The following is a 21,124-nucleotide window of genomic DNA, read 5'->3' on the forward strand; positions in this document are numbered from 1 at the left end:
TATTCAAAAGATTTGTCAAGACAGTGAGGAACAAAAAATGTATGGCTAATTAATAGCTTTAATGACGCTGTAACATACCATTCCACTGCTGGTGGTCATGGAATGATGATGATCGATTTTAATGCGCTTTCGCGGACTCACTATACTTTCATCACCACTGGACGGGCATTCCTCAAGTTGCTCTAAAAGATGGGAACGTTCTTTTTGTAGAATTCTTATATCACCTGCAAGCAAAATTCAGAGATCGATGAAGATATAGTTGTATAGATGGCGTGTGAGCGATTTTTCTTGATTTTTTTACCTTTTTGTTTCGCAGGACTTTTATCACAACGACGGCGACCACTGCCGCTATTCACCGTCACTTCAAGCGTTTCATTTACCCTCTCATTCGCATTTGTTGCTGTGTGAGCTCCGATTCCGCTCACGATGGGTCCCAATCGTGAGAGTAGTGGTGAGTCGGACCGCAAGCCACCGCAAACACCTGTCGAATGCCCACTATGTGGGGCGACATCCTCATCATGAGAGGCACCCGAACCCTGACTATATTCGTCATAGGAACGAAATCGACGCATGTCCAGGTAGTCGTAGTCAACGGTATGTCGTGAACTACGAGATCCACGACTGCGGGCTGGCGTCGAATTACCCGACATGGGTATGCTCTGCGTCACCAACGGGCTATTTGACGTGATGGAATTATTTGCAGCATTAACACCGGCGACAAAAGATGCTACTGGCGCAGTCACGGCAGAGTTTGCTATTATGCTAGAACCACTGCAACTGCTGCTACTTCCAGGCGTATTGCTGGGTGAACATCCATCGTTCGAGTTCTGATGTCGGCTAAACGACGATGCGCGTGAACGCGATTGCGAGTCGTATCTGTTTAATCGATTCCCTGAAAAAAATAATAACATATACATACATTAAAAAAATTAAAAATAAAATTAAAAGTTCGATGAAACATTTATGGTTTGATTCATTCTTTCTATTTTGGTAATATTGTTTACAGCTGTACGAATAGAGCACTCATAACTGTCGATATACAAAAATTTTGAGCAAACTACGTCCAAACAAAATAAAACAAAAAAATCCACCAAATCTAGTCGGTTGAAAACAGAATTTGTGTACATTTGTGACATATAGAGAATCTATTTAGAATGTGCCACGCCCACTTGTCAATGTGTATAAAACCAATTGAACCCACGGTTTCGAAGTGATGGTATGTGGTATATTTCACTCCTTTATTTTCGAACAAATTTAGTTAATGTCGTGTCGATAGTTAAAAAAAAAAAAAACAATAGGTGAAAGATATTCAGACAATCATAAGACCTTCCATTCGAAATAAAACATTGTATTTAAAAACATTTTATGTATGCACATTTACTTTTGTAAATATATATTATAGTCTAGGTTTCCGAAATATTTAGATACAATGTTCGAATAGATGAGAAACTCTACTTTTATGTCGTTTCGCACCTGCATTCTGCATATCCAGCTTATCATAGAAAGCATCCTGACATTCGCGTGAAGCAAAATCCACTTGCAATCGTCGGCCGCGTAATGTTGCACCGCGCATCTCTTTTACAGCGGTCTGGGCGTATTGTATTTGGTCGTATAAAACCAGAGCTAAGTGACGTAATCGGTCCACAATCACTTTCGTAACGGTACCATAACGCGAGAAATGGGATTGAAGTAACGACTCGGAGATCTTCTCCGTTACTCCATCTATCCATACACAATTCGTAGGCATCGACTTTCCAAATCCCAATTTAATACGATTGCTTCCCAGATGCTCGCCATCCATTTTACGCATTGCCTTAACCACAGATATTATATCCGAATATTGACAGAAAGCATATGCTTGGGTACCTTGTTTCTTAATGTCGACTTCGATGATTTCACCGAAACAATCAAAATGACTCCTTAACTCACTGACCGTTACCTCTTTTTCTAAATTGCCAATGAAGAGGGTACGCGTTGATTTCGGATGATACTCATCTAATTCGGCTTCGTACGGCCGAAATTCATTATCTTCGACATCATAACCTTGATAAGGTTCTACTTCAATTTTACAACCAAAGAAAAGCTTATCTTGTGACACTTCCAGTGCTTTTTCCACGTCATCTGGTTTTTTGAAGCATACCAAGGCATAGCGCTCCGAATTTTGGCCAACCACCTTTACCCAGGTGACTTTGCCATGCTTTTTGTACTCATGGAAAAGACCATCTTTTAAGGATGTGTCTGAGGAACGTGCGGGTAAATTGCGTACACATATAGCGAGCGGACGATTGTCTTCGGAATGAACAATGGGATTGACTGTGTTGCAGGATGAACTATTGCCACTGCTACTACTGCTGTTGCTTGAGTTACTGCTGGCAGTGCCACTGCCCGCCATTCCACTAGTACCTGTTCAAAAAAACGAGACCAACACAATCATAATTACTTATTAACATATTATACATATATAGTGCTAAATAGACAAGCTATAATTTTGGTAAATACATATGTATGTATGTATCACAACACTCCATCGCAACACGTGCCCATCAAAACATAATCCCTTCAATTTTTACACTTTACACATTTAAAAAGTAGGCGTGGTCAGTCACTTCTAAAATGGAGGATAGAAGAAAGCTCATATCTAAGGCTCTGATTATTCTAGTCTAACCATTCCTAATATGTTCTCTTTATATAACAAAAGTATGTATGTAGTTTCATTTCCGTCTTTATATGTCACGTATGTATGTGTTTAATAAATAGCACCTTACAAATACTACCAAATCACTGCCAAATATCAAAATTTAGAAGAAATAGTTTTTCGTCGGCATTGCTTTACAAGTTTACCAAATATCTTTTTTAAAATATGGGTTATATTCACATATTACAATAAATACGTGTCAAATAGGATTTTTTCTTCATAGAAGACTCTCTAAGTAGAGTGTCGATGAATGAATGTTATATATTTATTTATTACAGCAGTCCATACCTTGAGGAGGGGTCGTAACTGCTGATTGTAAATTTCGCGCCTTGCTCGTCAGTCCGCCAGAGGATCTGCACGGAGTAGATTCACTGCCTCTAACTGGACTTGATGCGTGTGAATGGGATGAAGTGTTAGATGAGGAGGAGCTATGTGACGAGCTGTAGCTACTGGGTGAACGGGAGTGCGAACGGCTCGAAGATGTCGTGCTCCGTCCATGCAAACGATGCGATCGCGCTGTATGCTGTTGAAGCGCGCTTTGTGTAGTCGAAAGGGGAGAGGTGTTACAGCTGCTCGTAGCAGCTAACTCTGGAGCTGTGGAAGAGGTGGTGTTATTATTGATGCCAGTTCTAATTCTAAGGAGCTGAATTTCAGCGTCTGCAGCCGCTTCAATAAAAGATGTTGCTACATTTAAAACGCCACTATTATTGTTACCATTTGCGTGACTTCCAACAGTTGTCTGTGAAGATAGCGTGGTAGAAATGCCTGTCGCATTCATTGGCGGTATTATATTACTGCTACTGCTTAAACTACTGCTATAACTACTACTGATTGTACTACAACCGCCACCGCCACTACCACTATTATTTGTAAACGAGGATGTTGTCGAAGTTGCTGTTGGTGCACCCATGCCCATTCCCGCCGACATATCCGTCGTCATTGTCGATGTTGTAAGTAAATGTTTTGACGACTCTAAGCCTATTTCGGATGATTTAGCAATTTTGTTCAAATTCGTATTATTTTTCATCCAATACGCACTAGACGATGAAGTTGTTGCTGACTGCGACGATGTTGATGGACTTATGTCCGGCACAGTACCGTAATAATTGCTCCGCTGATGTGACGTTAACGTGCGTGCAATTGCCGTTGTGATGGAGGAGGCAGGTGTGGTGATTAAATTTGAGGTGGAATAGAAGTTGTGGATGCAGTTGCTGCCTACTGTTGAGGCGACGGCATTGCCACTGCCACCAGGACTGTTCGTATTCGTCGCAGCAGCGTCGTACCATGACGACGGCAGTGCACGGTTGTAATTATTGATGGCGGCACCGTTCGAACTTCTGGAACGTAAATTTTATTATATTTCTTCCTACACCCCAATATCTAAAAAAAATTACAGTTCTTGTTTGTTTTTTTTCTACTTGCCTCTCGTTTAACTTTGCAGATAAATAAGGTCCATTTTTGTATAAACGATCACGTGTTCTGTTACGATTATCTAAGGTGCCACTGGCATTAATACCGGGACCACCAGAAGTTACAATGCCTACAGGAGATATATCCTGTACAGACGCCGTGGGACTTGACGTTGCCAAGCTGTTTGACGTTTGATAACCACCGTTGCTTCCAATAGGCGGGCGGTTTGAACGACGCAAATAGGTGTCGTTTTCTCCAGCTATGCGGGAATTGCGTTCATAGAAGCCACTGTTCCGTTCTGTAAAATTTGGAGTTGGAACGTCTTCAGTAGACCTAGAATATTACAAAAGGAGAAAACCGCTTGTAATTTAGTACCTCATCATTTGTTGGCAATAACAATTACAAGATAAATAATTCTTAAACCAACAACAAACAATTCATATAGTATTTATTATAAACGGTGACTACTGTACCACTTTACCACCGTACCACTGTATCCTATATCATTGATCCTATTACCTTTTTTTCTTCTTCATGATCTATGTTGAATTGCAAAGAGGTTAAGAGAGGCCGGTCATTCAGCGATTCAATATTTCGGTTTATTTTCCCAACAATTATCAAGTAATTAATATTTGTTTATGCATTTAAACTTGGCATGGTCTGTTCCGTTACAGAAATAACAATACACCAACAATGGTTATCGAAATGATTCTAAACACCAAAGATCAATATTATTTATTCATTAATACTCAGCTTTAGAAGCACAACAATTTGCAAAAACATGTTTTCCCTAATTACGAACAAAAATATGTAAAGAAGTAAAAAATATTTATGTTCGAAAACCAGTGCAGCCAAATTTACACTCACAAGAGAATCCCTCACAAACAAGCGTTTTAATTTAGCAAAAGTAAAACACAATCATATACAATTTTGTTTAAATTTACTACAGTAATTTATTAACAATTACACTTTACAACATAATACTTTAATACAAAATAATGCATTAAACGTATAACTTGTTAACAATTTCAACTTTGTAGTAATCAAGTAAGGCTCACTGTAGTCAAAAGTCTATGGCTCTATAAGCTATATTTTTGAATTGATTCCAACAACCGGAATCGCCTTACGAGATTGCATTATCAGCTTCATATTAACTTTTTCGATATTCCAAAACAGTGTTGCCACTATTTATTAGTAGGATTTTTCTTCAAAATTTCTCAGATTTCTTTTGGAAAGATATATGTCTATAGAACCGTCAGGWTAATGTTAAACACCGAATTTGGATGAAATTGGTAGAGAAGGTCCTGAGATATAATATGCGATTACACCTAAGTGTTGGCGGTGCCCCGGATGCTATTAAACCCTCTTGTAACAAGCCTTTATAAGGGGAGGAAACGGGGTTATAATCGAAAAATTATTTCTATTATGGAACGGAACCATTGGTTCTATAATGACSGATTAGTAAATAATTTTAGTATATAATTGGTAAGACTGCTGTTGTTCTGTCTAGATGGATTCAGCAGAAATTCACTGCAGTGACCTTATCATCCAACTAAGTACATGTGTAGGTATCAGGTCCATATTTTCATATACTCACCAATGCATAGTACATATTATATAAAAACAGTAAGCTCTTACGCGTTTTATATAATTACGAATATACATATATGTACATATGTATGTGTATACATACATACATATGTAAGTACATGCGCAAGGATCCTTGCCTTGCCTTGCCTTCTAAGGGCATATCAGCATCAGACTACTTTTTAACAATTGTTATTATTTTAAACTTTCGACCTCAATTAAACTCATCCGTGTTCTTTTTTTTTTTGCTCTTCAGTCCAGGTAAATGTAGTTTCCGTCGATTTCTTTTCTATTTCGCTTTGCTTTGGATGAGGTATCAAATGGGAATGGTCGAGATCTCTCACGGCACATGCTATGTACATATATGTCATAAGAGAGGTCGTTTTTAAATAGGATATAAAGCTCTATATCTTTAATATCGCGTGTTGTAAGCGCAGATATGCTCATTCATGTTCGCAATCACTTCGAGCTTTGAGCACTCAAGTTTATATAACAATATACATACATATAATATGTAAATAGGAGACAACATGTAGGAATTCGTCATCGCCAGCATAAACAATGAAGATTATTAGTAACTACATATATACAGTACATAGGAGGATATGTAAAAAACTTATACTCAGAGAGCGTCCAAACATAGTGGGAACGGCCCCCATTTACCAATCAGAAGAGAGAATCAGTTTTTGCGCATGATCCAATTACATCTTCACGGTAGGTGCATTCATACTCGTAAAAAATACTGTGCACATTTGTATATGCAGCACAGTGCTGAGAGCAGAACCCGTAAAATAATATTAACTGATTTATAGATATGTATGTATACATATGTATGTTGTCCTTAAGTTATAGTGATATGCAAGACTTATATACCATACCACATATGGACATATGTACATATGTATGTATCCTCAGACAACAGACAGAATCATATGCATTGCGTCAGTGATTCCCGGTACTTAAACACCGATATAACATCAGATGAAATATTTTTTTTAAATATAATTGAGGCTGTGAAAAAAAAAATAAATGAAGGAGGTATTTTTAGACAATCCAAATTGAAATATAATTACGATTACTCCCCTAATCGATAGCTGTCAAACCTGTCGCCAAAATAAACAAACTGCTACGATCACATCAGCGCCTTGAAGCATTATTAAACGAGTMTTTTACATAAATTATTATTTTTATTCGCTTTTATCGCATAATGGAAACTCTTTTTTACTAATGGCTTTTAGAGGATCTTGCATTAGAACGCAAAGATTTGGCTCTTTTCAAAAATCTGTCATTTCGGAATAGAAATTGTTATAAAATGACTGCCAATGATGGGTACACACWAACATGCATACATATGACATTTTAAAGCAAATGCAAGCGTGTTTCAAATTTCAATTCACAATTATACTTCTTTTGGAGATATTGCGCGATGCTGTGAGAAATTTACAGCTATTTACATGCACGACACAATGGAATAGTCGCAAACTTACATATGCGCATACATATGTGTGTAACTTACACAATTTTTCAATGCAATAACGTGTAATCTCGTCAGCAAGACTCGCAAAACAACAAATGTAGCTCAGAATATTAATGAGGCGTATGTATGCAATATCATATTAGATAAGACACATATAAGTATGTACATATAATTTAAGTTTATGTAATGAGCACCGCTTCGGTGGGAAACTGATGAATAATTCAAGATTTTTTGCCAGAAATTAAACTAAAATGCTGCAACACCTTAACATTACCCGTGGGAACTGCGCACAAACAGCAACATAGACAGGAGCACATACCAATTTTTTAAATTTATATATCGGTACACAGAATAGTATACGAAAAGAGGAACATCAATAGTAAACCGTTAAGAACACGAGTCAATACTACCGCAGAAAAACTTCCTGACTTTGTCTCGTTTTTGCCCAGTAATATTTACTGTGCAACATCCATGTTATGAGTTTCAAGGATGGGGTTAAGAACTTCAAGGATATCAAAGCGCAACAGAAGAAAAATTTCTTGGTTATCAAAAAAAAATATTTGTCCAGTCCTAATTTGGGTTCTATGCACCATTGTTTCACATAGTAAGAACATAACGAGAACCTTACTTTCGGATTCCATGCCGAAAATAGGCGAAAATTATACTTTTGGATTTACAGTCWACCAAACGTCCTGATTTACTCAATGATTATCTTCCTTTGCGCTTAAAAAGTAATTCGCACAAATCGCTATAGTCTATCAATAGTAATAGTAGTATGATAGTTCTGTTCGCACGACAGTCGGGTCTACGTAACCGGAACGGACGCCGCTTTTTATCCGGCCAAGGACTGTCAACTCGGTAACCACTAGAAGTGAATGGAAGGGTGAAACATCTAAGACAAAGCGATTTCTTAAAGCGTTGGACGTGGATAGATATTGTTTTATTTACATTTGTAGAGAATTTCCGAAGCTTAATATGSAAAAGTTGAAAGTTGGAATGCTTAATGATGAAATATTAACTGCTGTGGAATTTGAAGCTTTTAAAAGTAACCATCAAACATTATGAATACATTAACATTATGAATAGATTGAGAAAAATGTACTGACAACCTTTAATAGTTGAGGAGCTAATAAGGGAATCATGTTAAAATATCCCCGTCATCAATAATAAGATTACTTATGGTTCCTAATAGCGATTGTCAGCCGAAAATTTGTAAAAGAATTTATCAGGGTTTTATTCAAATAAAATATGTTTTCGAAATCGATTTTTCGATGTATATTTAATATTTTTTATATGTTTCAAGTTATTGGATTTTTATTTTATGAAAACTAAAAATAAATATTTAAGAATAAACCAGAGCAAATCGTTCAAAACAACATTAATAGTTTCACGAACTGTAAGTACAAATATAACCAAACACGATCTTGTGACATATCTATGGCGACAAAATCTCTGCAGACCAGAGTATTTTACGCTTACCATAGCATTAATTAATTATTGTTTACATACATTATAACAACAGCAATAGAACTTGCAGATAGACCAGGAACTTTGCCGTTCTCGAAAGATTTTAATTATCTCAAGTTCTATTTGCCAAACGCTGGGGATTTCAATGAAGATATCACCCCCCTGAATTTGTTATTAGTTTAAACTATTGAGCTATTAAAGACGATTTTTCGTTACAATTATTTCGACAATTGTTATTCCACAACACTGAAAATGCTCGTTCGAATTAATTTGTGTTGTCTGGAGCACATAGCTCTCCCAAGCAATACATACATATCTTCTCAAACTTTTTGCCTATAAAATCTGTAAAATGCGACGAAACCATTTAAAGTTGTAGTCCTTCGTATAGACACAAAGTACAYGTGCTTATGGAATTAATCAGATTCAAGAACTTAATGCCTAATTAGCCTTGGAACCTTCTCCTAATAAAGCAGAACCTTAACAACTTGGTGGACTTCACTGTCCACGGAGCGAAGTATATTTTAGTTCTGTTGTGGGTCATGTATAGTATAATGACACCCAATACATTTTCGGATAAAATAAAAATCGTCTTGAGCTWCTAAAATAATTCTATCCTATCATTATTAAAGCAACTTTTTAAAWTTTGTATAYACAATTGGCATAAGTACATACATAGATACACATAGACATAGATGAACATGTCTTAAAGTGTTATCTCATAACACTAATATGCAGCTCTATTATATGGAAATATGTTTGCAAATATAATGCTGATACATAAAATATTGTCATAAAGTCTGTACTTACGGGCATGTGGCCACTCTTTACCATCTCAATAATCCAGGACTTGAGAAGGGCAAACAGCGGTACGAACAACATTATATATATACATACATATGCACATGGTGAGAGAATTTGAATACGTACCTACAACGAGAAAATTCAAAATATTAAAGTAATGAAACTTTCAATTTTATATTTCCATTATCAAATTATTTATATAAATGAAATATACATATGTATACGTAATATGTATATATACATATATATGGCTACAGCAAAAAACCTGCCAAAAATGTCTGTATGGAATGGTGAGAGATAATAATATTTACTAGGGAAGTTTCAAAGAACCAAATTCAAAATATGTGAAACTTATGACAACCAAAATGGAACCTAATGGAACAGCTGAAATGTTAGCATATTTTATAAAAACTTTCAGAATTTTTATATCATGCGCTTAAGCTCGTCCAAAATTATAAAATTCTTACTATGGCATACACAACATAAATATATTTATGAAAATGGGTATATTTAAATTCTCTCTCCGCGTTAAAGTAATAAATCCGAATTTCGAACTATCATCGATGTAACGAAAGAGTAATACGGTGGAATGCATTTATAAAAGCCAAACAAGTTGGTAGTTTCTGTCCGTTGTTCTTAAAAACAGTATGTACATTTGATGGGATTCACATCAGCTTAGCAAATTATAAATTATAGGTACATATGGCGACCTAATATACACAACTATGTGTGCCATGCTATCACGGTGAATAACCAAAGGTGTGGTAAGAAAATATTCTCTACAAAAGAGATTGTGATTGAAGAGCTGGTGTCGCTAAAAACCACCGCCGCCGTTGCTAATTGCAAATATTGTATTATCATGACCATGGAAAAGTACAAAACACGATTGATCTATGTATGTATGTACGAGTATGTCTGTATGCGTGTATATTTGTACCCCATGTGTACGCACTTATACAGAACTTAGGATTGCTAGTACTTTAGATGAGATAGACGACGACTCGGCTCTCATAAGTGTGTACAATATAAACTTGAAAGCCAATTTTTCCACATCATCAAAGTCATCAACAAAGGCGAAGCTTTGAGCAAAACCGCGCAAAGAAAAGAAAATCTGCTAACTGATACTGTGGTTGTTGTTATTGCAAACTGTTATCATAGTTTTTGTTCACAGCTCTACACATTGTTTCCGCCRTCGTTGCGTTGCTTTGGTTTCTGTCACCGATTTTATGCCCCCTCTAGTACCCCTCTCTCAGGCTGTCTGCATTGCAACATGTTTATTAGTTCGTATGTTTGGTGTGTGTTTCGTCTTTCCGCTTATTTCGCCAGCAGTTCAATGAACTTTATTTCACATTTCGCGCGCGCGCTTCTTTATCGCAGCTCTCCCATTTCATTTTTCACACTGACGCATGTACACACTCTCACACAAACGCACAAACACATCATAAGTATGCACATATTCACATCCATAAATAGAGCCTATGTTATCATAGATGTGTGCTTCCCAACCACATCCACAAATGCTTTTGCTTCACTTCTTTCTGTTCTGGATGCCACTTATGAGGCCAGGTGACGATCCGCCTGCGACATAAAGCGATATGTCGTATACTCATAGCGACACACACGTACATGCATACATACATACATATGTTTGTTTGCAGGCCAAAGCTATGTCGCTTTGTTACAGACGGTTATCAGAAGATGATTTATTTTGCCTAACTTCTGCTCTCTAAATGTCACTATTTCTGAAAGTAAAACTATTTGGAATTTCCGCCTTGAAGTTGCCATGTGGCGACCTATTCACCGACCAATCAAGCGCTGTGTCCTAAACTGCGAGCTCACATAATGCTCAACATCTTTCTGGCACTATCTGCTCCGGGTTAAATAATGCAAAAGTAATAAAAGTAAACTGAAATCATCTCGCAGGTTGAGTCTGAGTTGTCTTCAACAACAACTTCTTAAGTAAAGATCAGATTTTCTTATAGTCTCAAATCAATGTTAATGCCAAAAGCTTTCTATTGCTTGGAGAAAACTAATCGCTAGTGCTCAATATTTAAAATCTATGGCACAGTCAAGGCTCTTTGTAAGTCGGCTTCGTAAGTATGCATATGAAGTGGCTTTTAAAAAGAAATTAGAGAAACTTTAACAATTATGTTAATGTAATTATTCGTATACAAAAAGACGTCGTGAAGTTGACTGCAGTTTGACATGGAAATAATCGAGGTGCTCATAAATAATGGTCCACAGAAAGTTTAAAGAATTACAAAATCAACAAAATCGAAACTTGTATGGAGAAATTTGAAATAAACAAATAATAGGAATACAATGGCAAAAAGCGCTCAAAATAGTGGAAGTGTTTGTTTGTGTGTATGTGCAAAAGCACAACAATGGGGACATTAGTCAGCTGATCTTCCATTTATATGTGCGCCGCGAGACACCTTAGTGCAGTAGCCATGTGTCTATAGCTTTGAACATAGAGAATTTATATATGTATGTATGTATGTATATACAATAATAATAATGGTGACCGTTGCCACAGTCACAGCACAGCATAAGTCAATGACATTTGGAAATTTTGTAGGTGAGTTGTGGCCACAGCCACACCGCAATAGGGGCGAGCGTCACGAACACTGAGGAAACAAAGAAGAAAGACCGCAACGACAATAGCAAAAGCGGCAAGCAATAAGCATCGGGCAGTGTGCAGCGACCGAACACAAAACTTCATTTCAACTTTAACACTTCAAGTGCGTCAATGAACGCTTCAAGCTGACACTCGGCTGCTGAAGTTCGGAACGAAGCTTACAGTGGGTCATGCGGAAAACTGAAACGTAAATTGGTAACTTGCAACGAAGCCAAATAAACATATTTGATTGAGATTGGATGCAGTTACTGCCTTTGTCAMGTTAACTACAAATTGGRTGGGATGGGAAGTCGGTAATTTTCAGTCATAAACATATAATTTCCTTTGCGAATCTTATATCTGACAAAAAGTGGGCAATATGTTGATGGATACCTTCCTTTGAATGACTTCTACATCGGAAAGATTGGATATATCCATGTGAACATATGAAACTTCTGAGGACTTGTTTCAAAAGTCGGGTTCCTTCAGAATCTAGAAAGATAGTGTAACAATAGTATGCAGAGGTGATATGTGATAAAGACGTAAAAGAATATACAGGGTTTGTCCGGAGAGTAATAGGTCTGATTTCCTTCCGCCACGACTGTACTTCGAAGCGTGTGCGCACTGACTGGATTCGGTAGAGGGCGTTTTTAGCTAGCGAACGAGCGATTGGTCATTTGTGTCCAATTACCTGGAGACATAGGACGAACATTTTTGCGCGACGGGTTTCTGCCGAAAATGYAGCGGCGAGGTACGCGATTAAATTGTGTAAATCTGCGACAGAGACGTTTGATATGATCAAGCAAGCTTAGCCAGATTTTAGTTTAGCAAGGAGTGATGTGTTTCGGTAGCACAAAGCCTTTTTGGAGGGCTGGAAAGAGGTCGCTGATGAAGACCGTGCTGGGAGACCTGCGACTTCGACAAACACCGACAATGTGACACGTCTGCTCAGAGTTTTGAACTCAGACCGTCAACTAAGTATTCGCGTAATTGCACAGATGTTAAATTTATCAAAATCTGTGGTTCATGACAAAAGTGCGCACTGACGACCAAAAATTTCGGCGAGTGGAAGTGTGCCAATAAAACTTTAACATGTGTGAAAGTAACCCCCAATTTTTGAATAATGTAATCACAGGTGACGAGTCATAGATCTTTGAKTATGATTCCTAGACAAAAAGRCATTTTGAGATGATAGAGGGGATGCAAGCAACATGCACCTCGGCTCTCAAGACTATTCCGGAGAATGCCTTCCACGACAACTTCGATGATTGGAAATTGCGCTGGCAGCGCTGCATCGCCGCAGAAGGAGCCTATTTCGAAAGGTTTAAAAAACTGTAACGATTGGTTCAATAACTTTTTTTAAATCGACTCTGTCCCATTATTTTCCGGACAAACCCTGTAGTTGGAACTTCCGATTCTTACACACGTTTTGCCAAACTGACATTAAATCATATAATATCTATAAATATTACTAGTTTACAATCTTTTTGAGATAGTGTGTCTGTTTCTTGCTAGTTTTTTGTTGCTAAAACCGAAAATGATAGCAAAAATTACCTAATACATAGGATTTTGCATTGTAGTCAAGAGGTTAGGGGTCAAGCCACCATCGTTTAAAATAGCTGTGCAAGATGGATTGTTAAATGAAATTCAATAATGTGGTGAGTAATTTGATCAAAATGATTTTTTTTGTTATGCAGATAATTGTATGTCATTTACAATTTGAGCAAAATATCGRCCAGATGGTTACCATTGCTCCGTTTGTATATCTCCACCCATTTACGCCAATTTTCGAAGACCCGGTGTTCCGGTAATTCTGCTATAGTGAGCTGAATATTGCCTTCAAGCTCCTCGATCGTTGCTATTTGATTGGGGTAAACCTTTGATAGAAAATACCCGTAAAGAAAATAATCTACAGGTGTTAAATCGTATTTTCTTGGCGGCCATTTGACTGGGCCATTGCGGCGCACCGTCTTATTGAAAGTCGATTTCATCAAATTTTCTATAGCATACAATCAAAATAATCAGACAATTTCTCCCTTTTATCTTGATTTGTAAAGCAATCTTAATAGTCATAACGAGACGAATTTAGCTCAAAGGGACAAGATCGGTAGGCAGGCGGCACTGCGGATTTAAGAACAATCCGTCCGATCCGGAGAGAAATGGGATTTATCAAGTAACAGCCTTGGTGTCTTATTTCAGTCTTTTTTATTTTCTTTTGTTTGCGTTATTAGCTTAAACGGAAAATTTTTTATAAGCACGTCTCTTATATGCGCATATACTATTCTTATTCGTATACCTACATATGTATGTATAAGTATTTATTAGCAGTCGCAAGTATACATAATACACATGTATGAATAAATAAACCGTATACAGATAATATTGGTTTTCTCTTCGTCACCTAAAGTAGCACAAAATGGGAACTAAGTAAAGCAGTGATGGTGGCTTAAGCGCGCCTTAAGTGCTCCGCAAAATTTATTAAGATCATTTGGGGGACTTCACAGAAACTGTTTAAATACAAAATTATATCTTCTTTAGAGGTCACTCTTTATTTACACAATTGAACTTATGGGTTGGCGAGTGACTGTAGGAATTTTGGTACAAGAATAAACGATTGTTGCATTTAAAAAGCCACACCAGCCGAATGTGGACACGTATATTSCATTATTCGCCTTAATTCCACGCATACATGTTTTCTTGTATATATGTATGTCCGTATATACTTGTCGCTTGTATATATGTACGTATTTAATATATTATCCACATATGTAGATATATCTAGATAATGTTAACTAGCCTGAGTTTGTGATTTTATRTAAAAGAAGTAGTAGAAAGCGGACCTTGTGTCTGACCCCTTCTAAGTGAAGTATAAAGCAGATATTTAATGGAGACAAGCCGCCAACGCTTTATTCATAAATCTTTGAAATTTAATGTCAATAAGGTAAATATATGGCATGTAGCTACCGCAGTAAGTAGTCGCAGTAAAATGTTGATAAAAAACCTGTCAACTCTCATAGTTTTCATTATTTATATTTGAGGAGTTTTTTTCAGCCGACTTGTATTGTATCGCCTTTGTATCTGCGTACACATATACATATGTACATGCAACAGCACTCATATCAGATCAGGTATTTTGTGTACATCAATGTGAAAAGGAAGCAAAATGTCGACGCTTAGACACATCCACATACATACATACATACAAGAATATTTTTATATAAACTAAATGTACGTAAATACATATATATATTTCTTATTGGCAATAACCGGTTTACGTTTCTGGTATTTTATTCTTATAATTCTCCGTTCATCCACAATGTCTGCACCTCTACACACTTTTATCGGTGTTTGTGTATATACTACATCCACATATACGCAAGAGCTGAAGCACGAATTCGAACAAAGTTGTCATTTTACACACAACAGGTACATTTCTTGTTTACCTATCCAGACTCCTCTCTTGACCACAGTGYAGTATGGCGACCGGTTTTTACCTGCTTTCAAACATTATTTTTCATTAGTGATATATGTATTAAATATGGCTTGTTTGTGCCCCAGTCTGAGCTAAAAAGGATCCTCACTATTCTTCTTTAAAAATATTTTGTTTTTTGTCCTAAATATTTTTTTGTTCAAATATGTATGTAATCGGCAGCAATTACAAACGTTCGGCTATACCCAATTGCTACTCTTGCGTCCTCGCCGCATATCCTGGAAACATAAGTAACTCTTGTATACGACATATTCGGCTAAAGGGTTCGCTGAAATCTATTTGCAGCGTCTGTTCACCGGAGGTGCGGCTACTAGCRGTTTTCGGCCATTAAACAAGCGTGTGTATAAAACTTTATATTACTCGCCTGGCGAGGTTGTGCGCTGGGTTTGGGACCCACCACGTTGAAACCACTCCCAATGAAAAAGAAATAACAGCCTCGAATGAAAGGTCCCACGTTTGATGACGACCATCTGCAATCGACCAGATTTTCAYCATACGCCAAATCATGGAAAAGACTCGGAAAGGAAGATCGATGTACATCACCTCTTCGTCGATTTAAAAGCTCGGTCACTGTTGCCAGTCATAAGTCGTCTATCTTGGACCCAGCATCAACACCTACAGTATCAGCATTGAAATATATGTACAACACAGAATCAATCTTGCCAACAAGTACTACTTTGGTACTTTACTTTGTAAACAATTGAAAAGCAAAGTCCTTACTCGACGAACAGAGGCCAAACTCTAGAAGTCCCTCATCATTCCCGTGCTGCTATATGGTACAGAGGCATGGGCAATGACATCATCTGATGAGAAGGCCGCAGGAGTGCTCAAGAGTAAGGTTTTGTGGAAGATTTTTGGTCCTTTGCGCATTGGCAACGGCGAGTACCGCAGTCGATGGAACGATGAGATGTACGAGACATTTGTGCCAAGTTCTCTCGTGTTTTTATTTCATTTTAAGAACTATGAATTACTTCGTCGATACACTGAACTGAAAAGTTGTTGCCGAAATCATAAAATCTAATATATATGTATATATTCTAATATGTCGAAAACCAGGCAGTTTGGGTCGTATCGAAACGATTTTATTTATTAATTATCAACATGCCATAATATAATAGTTATATGCGGGCCAGGTCAAGGTTTCCCCCAATTWGATATATTTTAGGCACAAAGACACTTTTATGAGTAAGACACATTCTGTAATTTTCATTGAGATAACTCAAATATTGACCGATATATCCAGTATAAAGTCAAGAAAGGATTATATCTGAATTTGACTTGTTTATCTCACAATTTCATATATTTTCGGTCAAAAGTCAACTATAAATGCTGGGGTCTTCATATTCGTTASTTATGGGCTTCTGAATTTGACTTGTTTATCTCACAATTTYATATATTTTCGGTCAAAAGTCAACTATAAATGCTGRGGTCTTCATATTCGTTACTTATGGGCTTGATCAGTTTTTTTGGGTTGGTCCATTTAAGGAATTATTAGTGCAAAATTTTATACCGTAATTTGTGTACTGGAAAGTGAAAGAATCAAATGAAACTCAAAATAGTGTTATTCCGAGATATGTGATTTAACCAAAACGCAGGCGAATTCCACAGCCATCGTCCAATTCTCGTGCCAGCTTTCATTGAGCTAATAACATCTCGGAGATAAAATTTAATATCTCTGGCRTATTTAGTTACTGATTTATTGACACACTTTCCCCCTATCAAAGGTTTACAATATTTGCTTCAAGTAAATTTGGTTTTGCAACTTTAGTAGTTTTGGAGAKATATATATTAAACWTATCAGAGGGCAKGGCCACGCMCACTTTTCCAAATTTTKGTGCCCACGGGTGCCGCTTGCTACTGMGATATCCTGTGCTAGAGTTTTATATCTTAATTTAGTGCTTCATTACGGAACTATTTAGGTTCTCGGTTAATTGCATTTTGTGGTCGTGGCAAGTGGTCCGATTACGACCATCAATGAATTCGTAATTTTACCAAGTTTCATCAAGATATCTCAATTTTTACTCAAATTACAGCTTCCACGTAGGGACCGACAAACAGTCAATCGGATTTCAACTCGTCTCGTCGCCCTGATCATCAAAATGTGGCAAGAGYATAAATATGGTGCGAAGGTGCTTAGAAGAAGTGCAACCATTTGGATGTCAGATGAAAATGAAGTCAGTTAGATTTCTTCCGGAAAAATTCTTTATTTATTTCCTATTAATATTGAAGGTTATTCAGCTTAATTCAAAAAAGAAATGAAAGAAATGCATCTTAAATTTCTTCCAAAAAGAAATTCACTTCCAAAGCAATTATAAGATTTTATTCTACAGCCGTCCATAAATACATACATATGTAAATATTTACGAGCATTTGTTTTTTATGCGCATTGCAGTTATATAGTCAACGTGTCTTCATGAGCACATCTTGCCGATATCGGACATACGTTAATATAATCTAAGCAAAAATAGAGTAAATGCAAACGTCTAGTTTTACAATCGTAATTGTGAAATGTCGGTCAAACACCGATAATTCACACTTACGTAGGCATTTAATTTCGACTGCCATAACTGCTTGCTAGATCCACATGTTATTTTTCACGCTATCGCTAATCGCATCACTAAACGTTGCACGTTGCCGTCCAATCATAACTGAAAATGCCCTTCTCACACTATCTTATCGAATTTCATGTGATCTAATCAGTTCGAAATGTCAGTTTAACTGATACTCGCATTGAACACACGCACAARCATTTGACTGAGTAAATGTTTCTTTATCACCTAAAGGCAAGGATGTGAAATTTTTTCTAAATGATTAAGTGTAGTTTAGAAGCAAAGAAAAACAACATTACAAAAACAAATTACATGCATAGCCTAAATATAAATTCAACGAACACATTCGGAATGCAGTGTTATTCAATTSAAATGCTGAATGAATTGCCTTAAATATAAATAGTTATTAATTCTATCTTCAAAGTTCAAAAACGAACTCGTGGGAATGGGCTAAGTTCAAGTCAAATATGTAAATCCAAGTCCCAGGAGAGAAAAGAACACAAACATAAAGACTAAATGAAGGAAAATATCTGGCAGCTCCTAGAAATGTTACAAATGAAGAAAACACAGAGACATACTTGTAGTATAGTGTTCCACAACAGATAAAGTCTTCTTCTCAATAATATACTGGATTCTAGTTGAATTTGTAAATGATATTCAGTTCAAGTAAAATCCGAACCAGCTTGTTACATCTATAGTGTATTATTATGTATTTTGTATAGGTAATTTAGCTGATTATTCTCCAGTTCTAGTTCTGACGAGTTCGTTTTACATTGCTCTCGAATCGGATCAGGTATCTAATGTTATAATCGATGATTCAATAAGTTTGCGGCTGAATTTAGATAGATTTTAAATAATTACATATATAATAATATTTTCAGTTCTGTTCGGTTATACTGAATTATAAGTTCCATAGAGCTATTACTTCTATGGCAGATAACACTACTGACATCTGTTGCTTGTAAACGATTACGCGTATGGGTTTTTGCACCTTCTTGCAGGTTTTGTCCCTGCAATTTTGGATACTTCCGTGTTAAGAACAAAAAAAAAGTGATAAGGATAAGGAAATATTTCCTGGATATGTAAAATGCCGGTGCCGAACATACATATGTACATATATTTTAGACCACATTGAAAAGCAACACGTATTTTTGCTTCAGTACAACAGAGCGTATGAGTAATATTTATGTTACAGTCGAAAAAATTGCCTCGCAATTTGCGAGAAATCAAAGAAAATTATTTTAAAATTTCAATAAAATATGCATTTGAAATATTGACACATATTTTCGATAAAAAGTTATGTATTCGCTATATGGGTGTTTCAACAGTTTTAGTTCAATTTGAATAATTTTTGGTCATAAGGTGGCATAACTCAAAAGCACTATTGCTTCTTGATTTATATAATGAAAAGTGAAGCAATCGGATGAAATTTGAGATTGGGTTATCGCGAAGTAGGTGTTATTTTTGTCTTATTTCGCTTATTTTCGCGTTGTAATATAGAAATATTAGGATAATATTRCCAACCGAATTTGGCCAACTTGATTTCAAATCGCTCGGGTAGGTCCCAAGACATGGGTTTTCATCTTAATGTGGGTGGTGCCACGCCCATCGTCAAATTTTTACAGCCCATTATCCTATTAAGCCCACTTCTATGTTCTCGGGTGTAAAATTGTGTGTTTCTGATTCATAGCGCTTTTAGTAGTTTTTAATAGAATCTTTATTTGGGGAATAGGTGGGGTTATCATCCGAGCGAATTTGATTATTATAGTTTAAATAGTTTAAAAGTTGTGCACTTTAAACTTATAAGAGGGCAGAATCACATCGCTGTTCTAAACATTTTTTTAACCATAAAATTGATGCCCCTTGCTAATGCATTTCGTTATACCAAATAACATTTGTGTATCTTASTTCGCGGCTTAGTTATGGCAATTTACATGTTTTCGATTATTTATGCTTCAGGATGTTTTAAGTGGATGTCTATCCTTGTGTCGCACCCGTTTGACCAATGGTAGCGTGCAGCTCTTTCAGCTGCCATTTTCATTCAAATATTGATTAATTCAGCTTTATAATTATAGTTTTCATTCATGGTGCACCACCCCTCTAAGCAATCTTTTGCGCCTTTAATAATAATTTATTTTATCGATTTTTTCTATCAATAATGCAGCGAATCACGAATGTTGTATACATTTGAAGAGCGTGTGACCAGATGTGCCTCTATAGTATAATTTGGATAATAATTACATACACATATGTATATATGTACATACGTATATATAATGGTATGAGGAACTGAAGGGAAAAATGGCGAATGAGGCTATAATTTGATTTGGCATTCGCTTACGTATTTGTGGATGTGTGTGTGCGTGTTTGAATCAATCGAAGCGAATAGGGATTTCGTGTACAATTTATCTTAAAAAAATTAATATTGGCATTTTCCCAATATTATGGCTGAACTACGTATGTATGTATGTATTGGCGGCAATTGACGTCAGTCCGATATTGAATTTTATCGCATTTGTAATTTTCTCATTGCACTTACATATAGTATTTATGTAAAACAAGTAAGGAAGGGCTAAGTTCGGGTTTCACCGAACATTTTATACTCTCGCATGACAAAGTGATAATCGCGATTTCACTATCCGTCATTTACATATTTTTTTATTTTGCTGTAAAATTAATTAGATTAGATCAATTTGGGTATTTTGAGTATTGAGTTGTATTTTCATTTATTTTAACTGTATTGATTTACCGATATTTTCGGTGAATAATTAGGTTAGGTTAGGTTAGGCACTGAGTTCTTCGTGTTCGATATCAGGGACCTTGAAAAGTTATAGTTCGATCACGACAATTTTTCCCCGTGGAATACCTCAGCTCAAATACCGTATTTGTGTAAAGTTTTATTCCGCTATCATCATTGGTTTCTTATGTATACATTATACAGAGAAGGCATCAGATGGATTTCAAAATAGCGTTATATTGGAAGAAGGCGTGGTTGTGAACCGATTTCACCCATATTTCGTACATGTCATCA

At 36.5% G+C, this 21,124-nt stretch overlaps 1 protein-coding gene across 9 annotated transcripts in view; it reads right to left on the reverse strand.

Moving 5' to 3' along the window:
* LOC108965804 (protein split ends) overlaps nucleotides 1-21,124 on the reverse strand; it is a 58,291-nt gene that overhangs the window by 18,814 nt on the left and 18,353 nt on the right. For 6 of the 9 annotated variants that reach the window (XM_018928436.1, XM_018928432.1, XM_018928437.1 and 3 more), the window contains 5 exons: nucleotides 4,118-4,438; nucleotides 2,984-4,032; nucleotides 1,474-2,403; nucleotides 302-892; nucleotides 79-224 (listed from right to left, as the gene is read on the reverse strand). In XM_018928436.1, coding sequence (XP_018783981.1) covers nucleotides 79-224; nucleotides 302-892; nucleotides 1,474-2,403; nucleotides 2,984-4,032; nucleotides 4,118-4,438 — 3,037 coding nt within the window. Of the gene's footprint in view, nucleotides 1-78; nucleotides 225-301; nucleotides 893-1,473; nucleotides 2,404-2,983; nucleotides 4,033-4,117; nucleotides 4,439-4,624; nucleotides 4,882-21,124 lie in introns of those variants that run through there. The other 3 variants (XM_018928440.1, XM_018928438.1, XM_018928441.1) reach the window with 3 other exon arrangements.

This window comes from Bactrocera latifrons, unplaced genomic scaffold (assembly GCF_001853355.1).
Source record: "Bactrocera latifrons isolate USDA-ARS-PBARC rearing strain unplaced genomic scaffold, ASM185335v1 scaffold_149, whole genome shotgun sequence".
Classification (NCBI taxonomy): Eukaryota; Metazoa; Arthropoda; class Insecta; order Diptera; family Tephritidae; genus Bactrocera; species Bactrocera latifrons.